Here is a 21297-nt window from a genome sequence, read left to right as displayed (position 1 = left end):
GGCGTGCCTCTGGAGGGGCTGTCCCGCCTTCACAGGGCCGGGGCATGCCTCTGGAGGGGCTGTCCCGCCTCTACGGGGCTGGGGGATGCCTGTGTAGGGGCCGTGCCGCCTGCACGAGGCCAGGGTGTGCCCGCCACCACTCCGCCCCGCCTCCACCTGGCAGCCATGGCCCTGCTGGCTCGCCCCGCGGCTCGCAGCTCGCACTTCCGGGTAGGCAAATTTTTTGAACTTTGTCCATCAGATAAGGCGCACCGGACTATAGCGCACTTCCGGGTTCCGGGAAAAATTTTAGTCAAAAAGGTGCATCTTATAGTTGTGAAATTACTGTATTTTCTAACACTCAATCTGTTTATAATTTTAGAAGAAAACATATTACTGGCATTAGTCTTTATCTTCTATGGATTTTTAATAAAGAACTATTTTTTTACTTGAAGCTTCATTCTAATTGGTCATGATGTACTGGTGTGAAATTTTACATAGTGGTGGTCTGTGGTGGTTACAGCCTTGTTAAAATGGTAAGATAAGCATAATTTCCCTGGAAGCTAAGTCACTTTCCCAATTAACAGTTTAACCTCTGTTTTTGCAAACGAGTGTCTGCTGACAGCCTCTCATGATGTCCTATGCAAACCACAAGGCAGAGCAAGGACACAAGTCTGCTTATGCAGCCAGGCTGCAGAATCAGTGATTTATTTGTCTTAGCTTTCAAGACTTAGCATCATCTTTTCCAAATTTGTAAGGTTTTGGCTGATTTTTTTTCCCTCTAGATGTTGGGTATACCCCTTGCACTTTAGCCTTTAGAGGTTATATATAATTACGAAACCAAATAAAATACTTCCTTGTGTAAGTACCAAATTTTCATATAGGTCTTTTGTTAACCTGATCTACCTCTGGTGGCTGATTCTCCATTCTGTTACAATAAATCTCCCTAGAACTCATGGAGGTTCAAAGGTTCTGGAGCACTGTTGTATTGTTTCACCTGCAGCAAATGATTCAGTTGTTTTATGAACTTTTCAAGCCAGTAGTCATTCAGCAAATACTTGGGCTGGAGTAATTTCCTTAGCAGATATTGTGTTCAACATGCATACAAGTACTTTTCCAATTAAGAATTCCACAACTCCCAACCATAAAATTTTTTCATGATCTTCATTCAGAAATCTGGAAGTGGTATTCAGTTGCAATGGATGTGTTTTTGGTCCCCATGATATGCAGAAAATTTTCACTCTCTATTGCATATTTAATATACCTCTGGAACTTAGAAAAAAATCGTAGGCAATTTTTATTTTCCTTGTTACAGGTTTGCAGGAGCAATGGAACGATTGCAAGCAGAAAGTGAACTAATAAACAGAGTAAATAGCACTTACCTAGTGCGGCACAGGACCAAAGAATCAGGAGAATATGCAATTAGTATTAAGTAAGTGGAATAAAAACTCCTCAAGAAAGTTTTCTTGTTCTCATTTTTGTCTAGATAGTATTTGAAATAAATATGGAAAATAAACTGCTGTTTCCTTTACATAATTATATGCAACCTTTAAGAGAGTCAATATAGAAAAGCTGAAATTGCCATCAAAAAATACCTAGGTAGGAAAGAAGCAGTGGTTTTATAATGCTGATGTAGCAAATTGGGACTACAAAAATAATGGTTGAGTATGTTGGAAAAGAGTAAGCATTGTTTGCAGTACAGTCTGATCTGTTTCATTGACTTCAGTGAGAACTCAAAGCCGTTTGCATCTCAGACAATTCAGTAAAATGTGGGTTTATACATTTTGTGGGTGCAAATTATTGTTTGCTTTTATGTCGTTTATCAATATGAATATAAAAGCAGAAAGTACATGGGAATTCCCAGTTAAAATAAGCAGTTAGCTGTGACTTTTTTTCTGATTACAGATTACTTCTTTAGCTGTGCTTTAATAAATATAGTTGGTTGATTAGATGTCAACTTTGTTTTGGCACAGATATACATTTTGTCTTAAGAATTTATGTGTGTGGTGTTCTAGGGGCATGCCCTCAGGTAATTATTGATTGTTTCTGATTAAAACCACATTTATATTCATAAGTTATTCATTGCCCACAGGTATAATAACGAAGTGAAACACATCAAGATTTTAGCAAGAGATGGCTATTTCCACATTGCAGAAAATAGAAAATTTAAAAATTTAATGGTAAGCATTGATGAGCTTTTTAACGGTGTGAGATTTTCTTTGCAGTGGTTTCCTTTGGATTAAGCTATTTTGGTTTGTGAAATTCCAGAAAGCTATGAGAAATAAAGATTTGAATTGTGTCTATTCCTGCTAATAGGATAATTTTTTATATTTATGGTTTTAGCTCTAAGTGATGATTTTATGTGCTTAAAACTACATATTTATTTGGTAGGACCGGACTCTGTCCATTTTAGTGAAGTGGAAGAGAGGAGGAATTTGAATCCTATGCATCAGCCCACTGTAGAGTTAGGCTGAATCTGGAAAGGAGAATTTATGTCTTTGGAAATCTTGGTTTTTAGGAATCAATTGGATTAAAATTTATGCAGCAGTCTTCCTGCATGCATACTCAAGTATGTAAGAATGCTAAATCAAAACGAAGAATAATACAAAACAAGAGCAGGGGGAAACTTTAAAACCAGGAAGCCTTAGAAATTATTTTATTTTAACCACTGATACTCTGTAAAACAAGAGCATCCTAGAAGTGGGGAGAGATTAAATGATAATCTGTAAGTGCTCATTTGAACAGGAAGAACATAAATTTCTTGATGAAGAGTGCACCAAGCTGTTTTTGCACTCTTATCTTAATTTCCCACTTATAAGCCAGTGAATTGTTTAGTTTTAGGGCTGGGGACCCTGAGATCTTTTCATTGTTGAGATCTTTTCATTGTTTAGCAGCAGAAATCATGGTGCTGCTTATATACATGAGGAGATGGCTGCTTAGTCTATGAATGCTACAAATGATTCATTGGAAACTGATCTTGGCAAAACAGCAGCTGGAGTCCCATGCTACCAGGTGTCTTCCTATGGCAGTGATGCAATTTAATGCACTGGTGCATGTTTCAAAGTGAAGCAGAAATATAAATAAAAGACAAAGTTGGAGGAAAAAAGAATATGCATTGCATTACAGAATTGAGAGGATGGAAGAAATTTCTAGTGTAGGGACTACACTGCTACCAACTTAGCCTTGCTAACATTCAAGTGGGAAAGAATTATTTTCTAACACATATTTAGGGTATTTTGCATTCTGCCCTTGAGAGTTGAATACACAAGTGATAGTGTGGTGTTTGTACATGCTGTGGAACAACTCCTTTGTTCTGGGTAGATGCAAGAGAAAAAGTAACTGGAAAAAAAAAGAAAGAAAGAGTGTCTGAAGGAAAAGAGGAACAAAAGTATTTCGAGTAGAAGTGGGAGCAGAAGAGAGACAAAGGCAGCATCCATGGAAACACCAAGTGGTGATCTGCAGTGACACAGCGTTTTGTCCTGCTTTGAAGGGAAAAAAACGTAGAAGAGCTCTTTTGTCTGCTTTTCATAGTACATTTGAAAAACTTTCAGCAGAGTAATTAAAATGTGCTGAGTGTGTAAAGCAGGGTGCAGTGAAAGGTCAGTTTGGCTGCTGCTGTGGATCAGGGTAATGTGACAGCTCCTGAGGAGCCCCATCCATGCTGGCATGGACTGCTTGCCTTACACATCTGTTTGTAAGCTTGCTACTGGGGTTTGTGCAATTCATGTTTTAGAGGCCAGTTGTCAGTCAACTGTTTTCATGGAAGAATAGAATTAAAACCTAAGCTTTAAAAATAACTGAATCTGTGACATGAAGTGATTTTTCCTTTTTCATCAGTTTAAAGCCATTTTACTTATTTTGCCAACAAACCACATCTGTCCATTTGGAATTCTAATTACTTTTACCAAACAACACAATTCTTACAGACGCTGTGCAAAAAGATAACTAAAGTTTCATACTTATTATTTTCTGTTTATCCAGATATCCTACTTTGAATGCTGCTTACTTACAAATCACAGAGTATTGCCTTGGTTATTTGAATGTCTGAATATTCAGTGATGATATGGGAGTAAATTTTGTTGCAGACATTCTAGTTTGTATGATGTGCTGATATCAAACAGCAAAGCCCAAAGAGTTCTTAGTATCACAAGAAGATATTATAGGCTAAACATTTTGGTAGCTTTTTGTGGTGCTGGTATTTTTTCTTTTGTTTGCTTGTTTTTTTTCTTGTGTTTGGGTTTTTTTCCTGGAAGGAGATGATGAAACGCAATGTGATCTCCTAATTTTGACCTAAGCTTGGCTTGGTCAACTATGATTTTGGAAATCTAAATATAAGTAAGTGAAAGGTAGTGAAGGGTTTACAGTAAATACATTGCTTTATGCTTCCATTTCTGAAGGGTGAAACCCCACATTTGATTGGATCAATTGAAGTACATTTACTTTGAATTGTCCGGTCACTTTTAATCCTGTTCTAGCTCTGTGTACAAACTATGTGATATTGACATTTCTGTGGCTAATTCAAACATAACAGACAATGGCAGGGATTGAAGATTGCAGAAGAATACCTTAAGCTGGCAGAATTTTGATGGATGTTGCCTTCTTTAGAGTAGGAATTCGAGTAACTTATCTTCTTGGTTACATAAACTATTTCAGTTATTCTTTTATATTTTCATATATGAATTTTTGCATATATATATATGCACAATATTCCTGTGTGTAGCTGTGAATGCTTATATAGATGCACACACACAGAGATGATGAAATTTTTGGGTTGGGTACAAAGAGAATGTGAAATGGTGGATTTTTCAGTCAGTGTGCACGGACTGACCCCCCCCCCAAGCCTACCCTGCCTTGGAAATTTTACATTGTCTTGAGTATCTGCACATTAAGTTGCTGTTAACTTACAAGCCATGTGCTTTATTTCAGATCTGTGAACTTACAAATACATTTATAGTTAAACACCATTTATCATTGCAAAAGAGATTTGAAAAAAGAGACATTTATTGCTCCATCTTTAGCAAGAAGCTGACCTTGCCTTCTTCCTGACTCCAGAAAAGCAAAGGCATCCTCAGCCTGACCTAAAGGAGCAGCAAATGTTGACTCTGGCAAAATGATTTTACTTAACTGATTTGTTTGTTTGTTTGCTTGTTTGTTTGTTTGTTTTGTTTAAATTTCTTTTGAGTGGCAATATGAAAGCTGTCAGTTTTTAGAGTACTTCATATTTTAAAAAATAAACATATTCTATGGGTTGCATTATAAAATGAGATTACTTGCATAATAAAACTGCATTGGCTGTACACCAGAATGCTGAACAGTGATTTCAATTTCCAATGAAAGTGTTTTTCCTTTCTGAAAGGAACTCGTAGAATACTACAAGCACCACTCTCTCAAAGAAGGTTTTCGAAGTTTGGATACTACTCTTCAATTTCCATACAAAGAATCTGAAAATTCAGTGGGTCAGAGGAGTAACAGAACAGGTGGCAATGGTGAGGATTATAAATTTTTGTATATTACTTTCTTTCATATATATGTGTGTGTATATATGTATATAAAAAAGACAAGGTACTTGGAGCATCTTCATCTTCCATTTTTGACATATAACCAATTACTATGGCAATGCTTTTAGCTAGGATTTTTTGAAGCTAAGCAGATTCAGATCTGCCAGGAGATTTATAAACATGTCTAGCAAGCTTGTCTTGCTGCTAAACTTAAAAACTCCCCAATATTAAAAAAAATCTATTAGACATGCTGGTGAGAGATTAAACTGCATCTTGCCTAATTTCTTAAGAAACTTGCATATGTGCAGCTACAAGTGTTGATGTCTGTGACAATTTCTAATCCTTGAAAAGGGAATTTAAATAAATCAGTCTTGTAGCATAGCCCTCTGAAGTAGCATCTCAGCAATACCAAATAATTGTGTCAAAAAATTAGATTTACTATATCCTAATTATTTTTTGCATGTTTTTTTAACATGCAAATATATTGTTTGTATATATGTATAACATACATAATTTTTATTATCGTTCCCTTACTAAGCTTCTGAAAGTTAATGAACTACTCTACAATGTAAATAGCAGTTAAAAAGTTGTGAAGTTTAGAAATAAACTGAAAAGTCTTACAGTGCATATCCCATCCTTTATTTAAGCTATTACAATTTAAGTGGAAGTTATCATGATTTTTAGGACATGGACAGGTTCAATGTCAATGGTAAAACCTACCACATGGCTGACCTCTGAAAAGATATAATTTTTCTGTCGAAAAGCAATTAATAGATTTGCTGTTCTGCAGTCATTGGCTGCATCTTTGTACTGTAACAGATAATTAGAGGAAGCAAAAATGTGTGGGGATTTTAACAATATGAAGACTGCTATAAAAGCCCAAAAGGTCCAGTCTAGTCTTTGTGATTACAGTGGTGACTTTGTTACTTTCATTTGCTGTGTTTATGAGTTTTGTTTACTTGCTTGCCTCAGTTCCATAACATTTCTGTAACATCAGAGGTTTCTTCCTCTCCTAATTAAAGTGAAGATAATTTTAGGACAAATGATTGTAAGAAACCAGTGTGTCTCTGAGTATTTCATTTAGTGTCTCTACCTCCCAGTTTATCTTCTTTCCATTTTTGTTCTCCTTCACTGCTTCCCAGGACTTGTGTCAGTCGTCTCCTCTCTCTGTGCTGTTCATGTCCATACCTGGTGAATTTCTCTGCCCTGTCCTTTCCTGTCCCTTTAGCTCCTGGTCTCCCTGTGCTTCTCTCTTCCTCTTACCATCTCTTGTGCTTTCCTCATCCCTTGCCTCTGCACAGCACCCAGGCTCTAATTGCTGAAAGGACATGTCCTGCTTGATGTACTTTGCATTTGTTTGAGTTATTATTGACTGTGAGTGGACCCAGATTGTTTTCTATTTTTTTCTTAGGCCAGTTAGAATGTTTCTATACTGTCCACCAACTTCTTACTCTGTAGGAGCTCAATCATTTCCTGCTTTACAGGATACAAGATTTATGGTACATCCTCATTAACTTCAGTCATCATATAAAAGAAGACTTCTTCTTTTACAAGATCTTTTAGGCAGTATGTGGGAGAGCAAGAGAAATGACTGAGGGATGCTCTTATTTTAGTCAAGGGGATGAGGAAATGTATCTGCTTCAATAACTATCAGCCCTTTGATGCTACAGACTATGCTGGTAGTTTTGTCTTGACCAAACTGACCTGAAAAAATTTTCAATTCCCAAACTCCTCATGTAAAGTCTAATAGATTTCCATAATTCCACTGCTTTATCTAGATTGACTCTGAATAACACTTCCTTTAATGCATTGGACAGTAAAGTGTGTCCCCATGAGTGTGGTGATTTATTTGTTGTTTCTTTTCTTGTTTGTTTTGTTTGTTTAATCAAAATGTCCATGATGAACAGTCCATCCGTGGGTCACTCTGCTGGGTTTTTAAGCTGTCGTGTTCATTGTACCAAGCTGATATGAGAAAAGTCATACCTAGGCTGTGTGAGCCCTGCTGGGCTGAATTTAGAAAGAATTTGGGAAGCTTTAGGCTGCTTTAGGTTTAGTTTAGTAGAGGAAGCAGATAAGTTGTGTGGGGCAGCAGTTGGGATGGAACTTACAGCCCTCAGTGAGGACCACCACACAGCTGATTTTTTTTCTCTCTTCCCGCATAATCCAAGTGCAAGAAAAACAATTATTGGAAAGAAGCCAGACAAAGTAGCTCAAGAGAGGGAGGGGCACTTCCTCATATTTTTTTAATTTTGCAAGCATGGGGCTGAAGCTAGTGAATGCAATGGGCTTTGACAGCTTGAAGCTGATATAAAGAAGGATTTGGGTTTAACACAGTATTTTTCTCTATACTATTCACATTTCTTAGAATGGATGGATTTTTTAATGAAGCCATCTTCTGAAAAGACATCGCTTTTTGTTTTCAAAACTGCTGATCTTTAGGATATATAACTGACAGAATAAGTGGGAAAAGTATTTCTAAAAAACATTAGCTGAACCACTGCAGACTTTCAGAGAGTTATATCATTTTCTGCTGCTAAGGTCTTCGAGCTGCTGTGAAATTGAATGGCAATACTGAATTGACTTCCCAGAAAAGGGTGAAAAACTGGTATTTTATTTTACTTGTAATTTCTAATATGAATCATAATAAATCAGCTTGTAACTTCTTAAATTTTCAGGGAATTTGATTCTTGCTTCAACATCTACTTGATTTTTAGAATAAAAATCTGTTTTAGTGGGATAGTTATTTTGGCTTTCCAGTTTTTGGCTTCCCACTTGGGTTAGAACTTTGCTTTTCAGTCTCCTTGTCTTGCAGAAGTCACCCATGTTGTTGTCATATTCATTGTACACTTTTAATGTGATTGTAAAAGCTGTCAGATATTTACTTTTTCCAATATAGAAATTCAAGTTAATTGGGAAGATTTTTTGGGAATTGGTGTATTCTTTCATCTTAATTTTTCACTCTTAAGCTTTTCTAGACACACACGGTATGATCAGTTTTGCTGATTTGTTTTGCTGCAAAGAAAAATACTAATCCTTACATTAGATTACAGGAATGATCAATCAGTTAATGAAATAAAGGCAAAAAGGGAAGAAAAGTGGACATTACTCTGGAGAGTAGAATAATGGCACTTTAGTCTGATTTGCTCACAATCATATTGATAAATTTGAATCTTTATGAAACTTAGATTTTAAAATAACCTAAATCATGAAGCCAAGTCCTACTTGAGTGATATTTTTCTTTGTGGGTTAACTAGGAATAGGTGTGTAACATCCTACTTATGCATAGTGCATTTATTGTGTAAAGGTATCTGTTAATAAAGTAAAACAAAACAAGAATCATCCCAACCCTTAGGGAATCAAAATAATTCAGCCTTTCTGCTTAGGAGCCAGAACCAACACCCTATGACGAAAACAGATCAGTTATCTGTAGAAGTCTAGTAGGATTTCCCTACCTGCAGAGATGTATTTGTCCAGAATTTGACACATAAAACCAAATCTTCAGCTATATGAGAGAGAAAAATCAGGATAAAGTTTACTCAGTTAAGGACCAGCCACCCTCCATATAGCGCCTAACCTGGGCGTGTTTCTGTGGGCTGCTGTTCCACTCTGCCTTGTGCTTCTGGAGAAATAAAGGCAGGTATTTGCCTCTAAGAATGGGCACTGCTTTTGAGTCCAGTGGCCCTTTTGGTTTGTGTAGCACAATTCCCCACAGAGCTGTCACTTGGGGTTACTGTCTCCAGTATAAAGGAGCCCCTCATGCATCCCAGATAGTCCATTCAGTGTTAGAGGTGGAGAAAAGATATTCATTGTGAAGGATCAGAAGGGAGTTTCCAGAGTTTAAGAGGCCCTGGAGCATGATTTTCTTATCCTGTGAAACACTAATCTAAAATACTCTTGGTTTGTGTTTTGGGATTTTTTAAAATTTATTTCTGAACCCAAGGTTTATGAATGTTAAAATGCAGTATCAGTCCTGTTTATTTTATTTATGCTTGTAGTTTCCTTGTCACTAGTGTATCTATTGTCATCCAAGTAAGATGCACAAAACTGTACCATTACCTCCACCATGGATTCTTGCATAAAATTGTTCTAGTCATCATTCCTGCAAGTACCATTTTGAAGCAAAATTATTGTGTTTCATAGGTAGTCAGAAGAATAAATTCAGAGAAGTAGCTGTAAGTGATAAATATAAACCTACTACTTTCTGAAGGAAAATTTTTGTTCAGTAATTACAGATATTATTAGCTATAACTTAAAAGCTGCATTATCATTTCTCCCATTGAAATGGATGTACCTTTCCAAATCACAGCTGGGAGCAAAGATCCCAACTGTATTAGACATGCACACTGTATATCTTTATTGCCTCTTCAAAAGGAGGGACAAAATGTGAGAACAGGTCAATAAACTGTAGTTTCACTTGAAGCAATTCTAATTTAATCTCATTTTTGCGTTTGAGAGTACATTCTCCCTAGTTTTGTTGACAACAGAGCAAGAGCACCTGTAGCTTTCAGCCAGGGAAGCTGCTATAGGGGCTTAGGATGAAGTGCTGGTTCTGCCTAGGCCAAGCTTAAGCTTTTTTTTTTGCTAGCTCAGAGGGTTGTTGAAACTGCAAATAGGAGCAGAACTGTTTGGGCTTTAGAGGATGTAGTTTAGCTATGGAATTCCTATTGATATTAATGATCAACAGGGCAGAATACATAGTTTTTCCATGCCATAATATAGAGTTGACTTCAGGTCAACTTAAATTATATCCTAATTAAGGGCATGTGACTAGTGTTGCTGGGCTCAAGAGGATTTATGTATGCATGAGTTCTTGGTTTTGTAATGATGAGAAGTGGGGCACACAAATAATTAAAAAAACTTTTGTTAAATCTGAAAATATTTGCAAGAGTCTACAGTTACAATTTACTTTTCTGAAACCCTAAATGGGTGACTTTTTCCTACTTTACTCTTTGAAAAATGCAATTGTTAAAAATTAAATCACAGAGCCAAATTTTTTAGTTATTACAGTCAATTTCCTTGCAGACATCCTTAGTAGGGAACCTTAGTTTCCTTATTATCAATGAATTATATAGTTAAAAAACTATTATTTAAATCTTATGCCAATATTTCAATGTTATTTTGCTTTTCTCTTTTTCTCTCTTTTTTTTTTTTTTTTTTTTTTTTTTTACCCTCTAAGCCCCTTCTTTGTTCTGTGGGTTTTCTTTTGTAACTCCTCCAGACTACAGCTTTGTTCCCCCTTCCTCCACTCCTTTCTGGTCAGGTACTGCTTTACTGCTTTTATATTTCTTCTAAATTTGCTTCTGTTGTTTCTGTGTGCAGCAAATGAGGGAAGGGACGAATCTACTACTTCAGCTCTTCTCTAACTCCAAAAACAGAGTTATTACTTTTTATTCTTGGAGTGTAACAAAAATCAAACTCTTAAACTTCTGAATTATTACTGCTTATTGCAATAAGCAGTATGAATAGGTGTTGCAAAGCTCAATAGTTGCAGCAGATTCCATCAATGACCACTTGACTGTTAATTTGCTATGCAGTTGACATCTATGAGCTATATCTTTTTAATGTATTTGTTCAAATGCACAAACATGGAAATCTCACAGCTTATTGATAAATAATAAATTCGTCCCATCCCTGCAGCAAACCATACTGCAGTAGCATCTTAGAATACAGTAGCGTTTTTGTTGTAGAGAATGTTTTCTTCAAATTCTGCATTAACATTGTTAATTAATTTTGCCCATCTGTTTTCTAAATATTCTTTTCTTTATTTCCATTTAACCATTTCTGGCTTTAATAAATGCAATCATTTCAAACTAAGATGCTGCATAAAAATGCTAAAAGTAGTGCCATTGGTAGCCTCAGTGCATCAGTGTGAGCATGACTTGCTCTGATCTCTATGATCTGGTCTGCAGAGAGTTGAATTGCACCACTGGACAATTGAAGAAGAATTTTGCCAGTAGAAAAGTGAATGCCTTTGAGGAGCACATGGAGGGAGCTGTTGATGTGAACTCAGCATTTGCTCACGTTGCAGTGGCCTGCCTTTGTGCAAAGGGGTGGAGGACACTGCCTGGGCTGTGCAGAGCAGGATCGGAGCTGGATTTTGCTCTAGGGCAGGGAGGTGTCCAGCATGCACACATGCAGATGGAGTCATCAAGATCTCAGTGGGCAGTATGTTTTACACCTGCCCCACAGAAGTTGTCCAAATTTTTTAGTGCTCTGAGAAGGATTCTTGAGACTTTCCATGGTTTCCTGAGGGGAAAAAGACATAGGTGGCAGCACAGTAGTGGAATGGTTACTGCACTAACTTTGTGCTGAGAGCATCTCTGATGACCCCTCTCTTGATTCACCACAGGGATTTCAATCTCCATGTTTTAGGCTACACTTGGATGTTTTGCTTCTCAGTTGTTTCTTCCATTTCTATGCTCTTGCATAAGGATATTTTTGGGGCAAATACTTCCTTTCAGTAGTCACAACAATACTGAGAATCCAAGCTAGAAGGTGCCCTTCCAGTTGACGTTTGCTTTTATAAATGGATGCCTCTGTAGAAAAGATGAGTAGAAGACCATTTTGGTGTAGCTGTTTGCCCTGTGGTGAAAAAGCGCAGCTGGATCCCCTGAAGCACTCACTAGATTTGAAAAAACATGGAGGAGCTAAGTTTTAGCTCTTTGCTTGAGGTAAATACTATGAGCTTTTGTCCTTTTGGACGGGGATAGGAAAGGACGTCTTGCATTCAGCTGCCCAGTACTTGAGTGAAGATTCCATTCTTGCTGAAACTGGTATTTGTTCCATGAGATCAGAATTGTGAAGTGGCCTATGGTGATAAAACAGCAATCAAGACTCAGTTACTTTAACCCTGTCACACATTCCCATATATTCCCACATGTGATTTCAATCATTTATAATGACATACCTTTATTCCATATTAAAAACTGCTGTATAAGAGAATTCAATAATAACTCTAACAATAGGTATCAATTCAATGTCTTGCATATCACAGTATGCCAGTTGAAGTATTTCGTTACACAAGTACAAAATATTAAAGGCAAATATTGATCTGCAGTGCTTAATTAAGCTTATCTCCCCTTTACATTCTGAGTGCTGAGCTGCATTGCTTCATGTGTTTGTAGCAAACCTTTCGTATAAAAGTAGCCCAGTAATTTGCCTATATTAAAAGACCAAATACTTATTTCATGACATTACAAGTATTTTTTTCAAAAGTATTTTCAGAGCTGGCTTAGTTGCTGATATGGAAGCTAGTAACACAGAACGTTAAGGTGACAGCTGAGCACTACTGAAGGTGCTGCCTGGACAACAGCACTGAGGTTTGGTGAAATAGTAAATGTACAAGTAAATGTACATGGCTTCAAGGAGCATTGAAACTAATACACAGGAGCAACCCTCAGGGCAATGGCTGCAGATTTATGAGGAGGCCAGAGCACAAGGAGAGAGAAACAACTCCTCGCAGCTTTAATAATACTACATTGACCTTCATGGAATTCAAGCACGTGGGCTAGACCAGCTTGCTGTGATCACAGAGAACCTCTGTTGTTTTCACCCCAGATGGCTCAAACTAGTATTAAAATCCATTTGTAGCACATCTATTTTACTGTAATGTCCAACATATTCCAGTGTAAATCAAAGCTGATTACAGTTCCTGTAGTCATCATCTTCTGTTTGCAGCAGGAAAGGCCAGATTAAATAAAAGCATGTTCTCATTCACACACGTGCTTTTTATTCACCTCCTTTGGATTTCTGGCTCTATTTCCAGTGAGTTCTCTGAGTGTCTCCCTTCTGTTATGCAAGGTTTGTTTATTACTGCTTTCTCAACAGCTTATTTTCTTTTTTGACACTTTCTCTTACCACCTCTTTAATTTCTCATTCACATTCATCCACCTGTTGGGCCCTTTCTTTCAATTGATCTATGCTGTTATAATCCCATTCTCTCTCTGCATTCTTCCTATAGCTCTGCTCTTTCTGTCCTTAACTCAATGTTCCTTCTCTGTCCCATCTGTACAGGTGTCCTTTCCATGTGTTAACTTCACTCAAGTTTTACTTTTCCTGGGACAGCACTAATTGGGAATTCAGGGTTGATAGTCTCTACTCAAGTTGTTTTTGTGACTGTGTCAGCAGAGAGATACAGTTAATATTTTTTTTCCAAAATTAGCACTGTCATTTTCCTGTATTCCATCACTCATCTGGCTTCCTTTTATATATTTCCTATCATGAGCTTCACTTTTATTTGAAAATATGGATCTTGGATTCTAAATTAATCTAAATTCTGCTACTTTCTGCCTCAAGACTTTTGAAGATAGATGGTTTTGATTTCTCTTGCTTCTTTCTCCTTTTCCTCTCTGCTTTGTGACTTTCTGCTTTGTGACTTGAAAAAGAGTTAAAGGTCCTCCATTCCCCTAGATGTGCTCCTCTTTCTTCTCTATGCTAATTTTCCATCTTCATTATTTTTCTATGCATTGCTTCCCTTCTTAGTTCTTTTCTTCACCATTTTTCCCAAATTTTTTCATCTTTGCTTCCTGTAATTTTTCCTTGACCCTTTATCTTCTTTCTAGAATCTGAAATTATACCCTGCTCCCCAGAATCACTCCTTGCATCCTGCAGTGCTTCTCTAAATCTGCCAGTGATATTGCTGCACACCTGTGAATGGTTGCTGACCCTCCAATCAGTAACTGCTCTTTTTCTTTCTCCAAAACAATTGGTGCCCATGATGTGCTCTTTCCCTGTAAAATTGATTATTGCAATCCTGATAAGGTATAGGACATTACATTCATGTCAGGACTTAAACAAGTAGCATCTACATCCTGCTAGCTAATAGGGGAAAAAAAGCATGTTTGAGCTTTTGATGTGCTTAATAGGTCACCTAGGTTTTTGCAACATCAACACAAGCAGTAAATTGAGAGGCTGATTCTCTGTTATATGACATCTTTTGCATAATTTATCAAGTGTCTGATAAGTGTACCCTACGTAGGCAGTCAGGAATGTTAGACTAAACTTTAGTGACGTGATACAAACTAGGGCATTATCTGTTGTCAAAACTTTTTTTAAGGCATTTTATTTCTGTGATATATCTAATAGTGTTTTAAATGTAGTATTCCTTTTTAGTTTAAATTCATTTGTTGGTATTTTCTCTTTCAGCTGAAAGTGTTTTAACATACAGAGATTTTCAGATATTTAATACTATTATATATCTATGATCCAGTGCAGTCAGAAGAAAACTTAAACACAAGCAGAACTGAAACTGTTAAGATTTCTTAGCTAATTTGCCATGTTTTGTGTTCCTGATTTAAATTAAAGGCAACTAGATATGAATTCTTAGTATTACATTGTTGAGGGCATTCCCAAACTAGAATCTTAAAGGCATTTCCTGATGAAGATTGGGCATTCCTAAGAAATGTGAAGGGGTTCTGAGGACAGATAGGATTCTATGTACATGATAACAATCCTCCATTATGCTCATATGAATTCTTCTGAAATCTTTTCAAAGGAAGCTTACCTGTTCTTCTGAACTCCTCTTAGAGTGATTTACATAGGAAAACAGTGACATTAATGGAAAAAAGGCTGAAAAATGCCGTGGCCAAGTAATCCAACTAAAAAATGCTGAGGAATAGTAGATAGATTTCTAAAATGCTCAAGTCAAAGGTCTTCTATCTTTTAGGCCATGCCCACTCTCCTCTCATTGTCCTCACACTAAAATCATTGAGGATTTCTTTTGCAAGTTCGGGCATTCTACATCAGCGTCGGAAACATAATTTCCTATAGAATTATTTTGAAAAAGGTGCTGGTTTCTGAAGTGAGGCTTTTTGCACCTTTGTTTTTCGAAAGTTCTTAACAGCTTTTTATTGCTTAAAATGTCTGGGCTTTACATTGGCAAAATTCTTCTATATTGATGTACCTTAAAACTTTAAATTGTTAATTTGACTGAGCCTTAATTTTATAGAAAAAATTCACTGGTGATTAACAGAACAAACTTCTGAAAAAAATAGATTTACATCAGTCAATATTAATGCAGATTGTAACAAATGATCCATGGAAATTTCCTGTAGAAAGTCTGTACCTTTTTGCTCATGCTGATGTTAGCTTCCAGTTTTAAGTGCATTAATATTTAACTTGGGAACTGTTTTTTGAAAGAACAGCACCTTATTCTGTTTGTTTTGCTTCATTAGAGGTCTAAAGTTAAATCAACTGTAAATGCTAATAATTCTTTTGGAAAGAAATTAGTGACCTGTAAAATATGTTGATGCATATAACTGGCAGCAAGTTTTATTGTGAAGCACAAGAATAAAGTAATTGCACATGTATTTAGCAATATCAGGGTTGGGAATATTTTGTTTATGGCTCATCTAGTTTGATTTTTCTTCTAAAAATAAAGAGGACTATTCAAAAAATCCCAAAAAGTCCCTTCAACCTTTCGACCATTCACCTGTATTTAAATCTTCTTGACCTTTGTAGTGCAGATGTTTTGCATAAAATGAATGTCAGTGTATGTTGCTGTTTTATGTTTTACAGGGTTTCTATTTACAGTAGTTTGGTAGCCTTCATGTAACAACCCCAATAATACCACCATCTGCTTCCTTTCAGTGCTGAGCCCAAAGGTGATAGGCATTGCCATAGCCAGGTATGACTTCTGTGCACGAGACATGCGAGAACTGTCCTTACTGAAAGGGGATGTTGTCAAAATTTATACCAAGATGAGTGCCAATGGCTGGTGGAGAGGTGAAGTAAATGGAAGGGTAAGACAATTTCTTTTCTTTTTCTGTTTCTTTCTACCTTCACTGACAGCGATTTTGTTAAAAAAAAAAGAAAAAAAAAGTGTGTTCCTACATTGTGTATTTAAATTCACAAGATGGAACGTGTTCTCATCTTTGTTTCATAGTAGCTAGGCAGAACTCATGCCAGGTAGCTTTCCCAGCATATAAATTATTGGCTATTTAATGTGACCTACCAGGCTGAATATTTGGGCAAGGTTATATGGTTGGAAAATAACCAGGATTAATAGCTCTGCTACAGTTGACCTTTCTTGAAGTGTTTTGCACACCCATATTTGGGGTCAGGTTCCTGGTGCTGTGCAACTCTCTTTAGCACTTTACCACAGAATGTTTTCCCTCATCTTTCTGCCAGACTACAATGCATGGAATCAGCCACCTTTTTATAGAAGGCTGCTGCTTTGATCTCCATGAATATAGCCCAGATGAAGTGACATATTTAGCAGGGATTTTTATGAACTCACTTTACACCCTGCTCTGAGACTTAGAAGTGAAGTTTCAGTTTTGACCTATAAATGGTTTACTGTTTCAGTCTTACTTTACTGCCTTATAATGCAGATTAGTCAGAAGCATTTGAGACTGCTGTTTGCATGTCTAAAGTGCTGAGACGCAGGATCAAGGAATGTGAGGTGGAAGGATGTAAATTGTCTGGAAACTGGAAATGATAGTTGCAAGTGCAGTTAAAGTGAATGTCCAGACTTACTGCTTTATGCAATTTTTATTGTGTACATGAGCTTGGTTGTGTTAAATGGTTAAAGCTTATTAAATAGTCAATTATCCCAGAAGAAATAGGGAAGCAGAAGTAGTACCCATCGTGCTATATACATTTTACATGTGAAGAAAGCTGAACAACTAACTCATTGTAATGCAGCTGCCCACATTCTAAAGGATGCCCTGTTACATGCTAGCATTCCTTGGTAACTTTCATAGCCTGTACTGGACATAATAAACTTATCTCTGGAGATATTTTGGCATGGTAGTCTAAAGATTTCTGCCTCATCCCTTCCAGTCATGCTCTAGGTTTGGTTTTGAGTTCTTTCATGAATGTTAAATTGACTTTGAGCATAAAGAAGTCTGAAGAAACCTAAAGCAAATACATGAAATAAGAAATATTTGACATTGCATCACTGTATGTCTTACGTAAACCTTGGCACATTAATTTCAGAATCTAGATAACTTTATAACTTCTGAAGTGTAGGACACTAGACTGCTGTCTAATTGTGTCATGTGTGACACCTGTTTTGGTGGCAGTGAAATTCAATTCCATGTAAAGCAATCAGATCAGTCAGTGTTCCTTTATAAGATGATTCCCTGAACCTGACTGGAGCCTCTTAAAAGTTTAACTCCTCATTCGAAAAATAGTAGTGTCCTGCCTCTAGTAAAACTACTACCACTCTTGGCATTTTTCTGAGCTTTTAGACTTCCAATATGGGCAAATGTGTTTTAGATTTTTTGAGGAAGGAAGTAACATAGAGGGTGTTGGTCTCCAAATTGTTATATCTGCAAATTATTGTTTTATCTTAAGTTATTATTTTCCTTTCTGTATCAGGTCAGCCAAGTTTATCTTTGTGATCTTATTAATATATTTACTGAATACACCCATCCTTGTTGTGCCTTCTTGTGCCATAAAAAAAAATTCTCTGTGCATCTCATGTATTACTTTGTTCTGTTTTCCTCCTTTTTAGGTGGGCTGGTTTCCATCAACTTATGTTGAAGAGGATGAATGAACTAAAAACTATCCTCTGCTGACCAGCAGTTTCAGGGATTATAAAAATTTATATCTTCAATATGTTATTGGTCTTGTTAAGTATTTAAACAGCAACATTTTTGCCTGTCTAAACCTTCCAGTCTTAATGTTGGGATTTATACAGAAGTTTGGGCTGACACATTATTACCTTACCCAGAGCTGTGCAAGAAACAAGCTGCCAGTTTTCCATCACTGGGGATCAGTACAAAGTCCAACCTCACCTTCCCAGAAGATCTCTGGAAAATGAAATTCTTTGTTCCTTTTCATTTCACCCTGTACTACACCACGAGTACTAGCAATGGCTGAATATTTAACATTTCTCTTCTAGCTAACATCTATGATGGTACAAGGAGATGAAGGCTTATTATTCCTTATCACTGCATGCAGAAAACAGATTTCAACCATTCTAGTGGGCATAAAGTATAGTCTTGAGACATCAAACTACTTATCATTACAAACCATTTTACACTCACAAAAACATTCTGAAGGAAATACTTAGTAAATATGAGTAGCATTCATGCATATGTAATTTCTTAACTGACTACTTTGAGGTCCTGCCTAAATCTTCTAACAGTCTGTTTAAAGGCATTCTAAAGAGGTGTAGTAATGTGGTATTGCTTTAAAAAACATTCACAAAGTGGAATTGTGTGATCTTTTTATTGTCATCTCAAGCCTTTTTATGTGAGGTTTTTCCATTTGAGCATCTGACAATAAAAGTGCAACTGGGGGATAGTCACGATGAGTTGAAAGTTTTCAGCAATAACATTAAATAAATATTGCAGACTTACTCTGAAGGAGAAAATACTAATGCAGGGTGATGTAATTTCTCAAGAACAGCCTCTTGATTGATTTGGATGAGCTTTGATGCTTTCAACTCAGTACTGTCTTCTCCTAGTTAGAAAGGAGTTTCTATCACCTTTTGTGAATGCAAATGGAACTTGCAGACTTCTTTCTGCCCTTTCTGTTCTTGTTGCCTGGGATGTTAATGGCAGTTCAGTGAGGGAGTTGACTTGTTGCAGTGTTCTCAACATTCCCAAATGTGTCTAGGTTAGCCAGCAGGAAAGATCAGGCCTTGTAAAGTGATGTCCACTGCTTAGTAAGGCAGTGTTTAATGTAATTATGAAGAGGTAGAAATGTAGTTATAAACTAAAATAAATGTGGGTGATGTCTTCAGATGTGCTGTTTTAAATAATTAAGTAATGTCACACCTGGCTTGAAAACTTGAAAGAAAATCAGGCTCTTAAATGAAGTTAATTCATCCTGTCCCACATCCTCTGTTTTGCTTTTGCCTGTCCACTTTTTCTGTTGGCATCTTACAAGTAGTGTGCTTTGACACTGCAGATTTTAATGCTGCAATGTTTTCCCACTCTTCAAGCAACATAATCTCCACTATTTGTCCACACAGCAGAATCTGCTAGTATGTATTTGGGCTGCCCCCAGGGTTCTTTGCTTCTTTCTGGCCTTTCCTGGCCATCAAGAGGAATCAACCAGAACATAGAGAATTCACAAAATCCCCATTCATGTCTGCAACCATCTTACCCATCTGCTGCACCTGGCAGGCAGTGCTGTGTGATCAGGGCAAAGGGAGGAGCTTGTCCTTGGAAACTTGACTTGAGAGATTCAGCCTTGCAGATGAAATTCTGCTGATGCTCTAACTTTTCAAAGATTTACCTCAAAATTATGTAAACTGTGATTGTGTTTAGTACATTACTTGATGGAATAATTTGAGAGCATTTGTAAATATGTAGATGATGCATAAAATTTTTGTAAATGATGTGTACAGCAGTGTAGGTTAGAGTATGCAGTCTTTGATCATGTTTTGCCTTGCAGTTTGATTGTCTATTGTGAGCTTAATCCTATATTCCTTAAGTAGACAAAGATGATTCTTTCCCAGTTTTGCCTGCTTAAGGAGTGGAGGAATAGGCTCTAGGTCTGTGAAGTATTTAGTGCTTTACTGTCATATAGTTCTGAGAAGAGGCAGTTAAATTCGGTATGAGTTGAAAAATATATCAGTCATTTTCAACAGCTTGGGTTTAGAATAATTTTGGATATTCTCTCCATCTTAAAAATGTTGTAAAGCTTTGAAACAATTCCTGTGTCCAGTAGTCATCCTTTGAGAAGAATGAAAACCATAGGTAAACTTTACTTTTGTGGTATAAATCTGCATATCATTGTCTGTGTTCAATGCCCTGTATTGATTGAGTTAATGCTGCATCTTAAACTATATTTTGAGTACCAAAGACTTCCTAAATATTCTGGAGTGTCTGTTTCATGTGCTGCTTTTGCCTGTATGGAGTTATTTTTTGTCATGCAATAATGGAGTTACAGTACTTTAATTTGTACTATTTTGTAAATATGTTAAATATAATAAACTGGTTAATTTTTTTGTTTAATGATGTGTCAAAAATTGTATAGTTTGCTACTGTCAAGGTTGTACTTCATTTGTCTCACCACCTTCTCATTGTGAGAAGTTGATAATAGTTTGTTTTGGTCTCCAAGATTTATATAATTCTTAGTTAGGTGTAAAATTAGGTTGTCAATGTAAGTGGGATAGTGTAGCTTTCCTTGAGAACTTTTTATTGCCAGGATAATACACCTTGTGCCACATCCAGGAAGGTGCTGAGGCTTTTTTGTTTTGTGGTGTGTTTTCTTAGTTTTTAAAATCTATTATTATATTTTTAGCTATAGAGAATCAGTCATATGCTATTGATTTTTATCTATCAAAGGTGATACTTGTAGTTTTTTGCTTGAAAATAAGTTGTGCCTAAAAAGTTTAATGTGTAACTTTTCACAGCAACATCTTTTCTCTTCCACCTTCTTTTTCTTCCTCTCTCCTGTGTGAATTAACATATAAATTCAGGCTGAACTGAGCTCAAGTCTGAAAATACAGTCTGTGTCTGGTTTCATGGGCTACTTGATAACCTTTTTGTGATGTAGCCCATTCATGTATTTTTTACAACGTAACATTCATTATTAATGTGTTTATAAAAATATTTCTGGACAGGTGAATTAATTCAACAAGGACAGCGATGGTTCAGTTGCCGTATAGGTTTTTTTTGTGTCCCTTTCATTTTTCAGTAACAGAGATTTTCCTGCAGAATTGCCTTTCTAACAGATAATTATTAAACCTAATGAGGCATTTACACATCTCTGCAGATGTAAGGCATAATTTTCCTGTCACCCATGAACATATCACATAACGAAAAGTCACACCTAATGTGGGATGCAAAAATGTGTCCCAATTAAATGCTCTTGTTAGGAGTATCACACTCGGTCACAGACATTCTCCTTCCCCTTGTAC

The 21297-nt window shown here is 36.6% G+C and overlaps 1 protein-coding gene across 2 annotated transcripts in view; it reads left to right on the top strand.

The window, feature by feature from the left end:
• Window positions 1-20389, top strand: part of VAV3 (vav guanine nucleotide exchange factor 3) — a 149855-nt gene extending 129466 nt beyond the window's left edge. Inside the window, exons 23-28 of one of the 2 annotated variants that reach the window (XM_033067480.1) lie at window positions 1295-1411; window positions 2072-2159; window positions 5336-5465; window positions 10654-10737; window positions 16065-16216; window positions 17935-20389. In XM_033067480.1, the coding sequence (XP_032923371.1) occupies window positions 1295-1411; window positions 2072-2159; window positions 5336-5465; window positions 10654-10737; window positions 16065-16216; window positions 17935-17976 (613 nt within the window). In that variant the 3' untranslated portion in view covers window positions 17977-20389. The remainder of the gene's footprint in view (window positions 1-1294; window positions 1412-2071; window positions 2160-5335; window positions 5466-10653; window positions 10738-16064; window positions 16217-17934) is intronic. The other variant, XM_033067481.1, reaches the window with a different exon arrangement.
• The last annotated feature ends 908 nt before the right edge of the window (window positions 20390-21297 follow it).

This window comes from Catharus ustulatus, chromosome 9, assembly GCF_009819885.2.
Source record: "Catharus ustulatus isolate bCatUst1 chromosome 9, bCatUst1.pri.v2, whole genome shotgun sequence".
Lineage (NCBI taxonomy): Eukaryota > Metazoa > Chordata > Aves > Passeriformes > Turdidae > Catharus > Catharus ustulatus.
The sequence above is the reverse complement of the archived record's forward strand: the minus strand, read 5'-3'. Positions and strand labels throughout refer to the sequence as shown.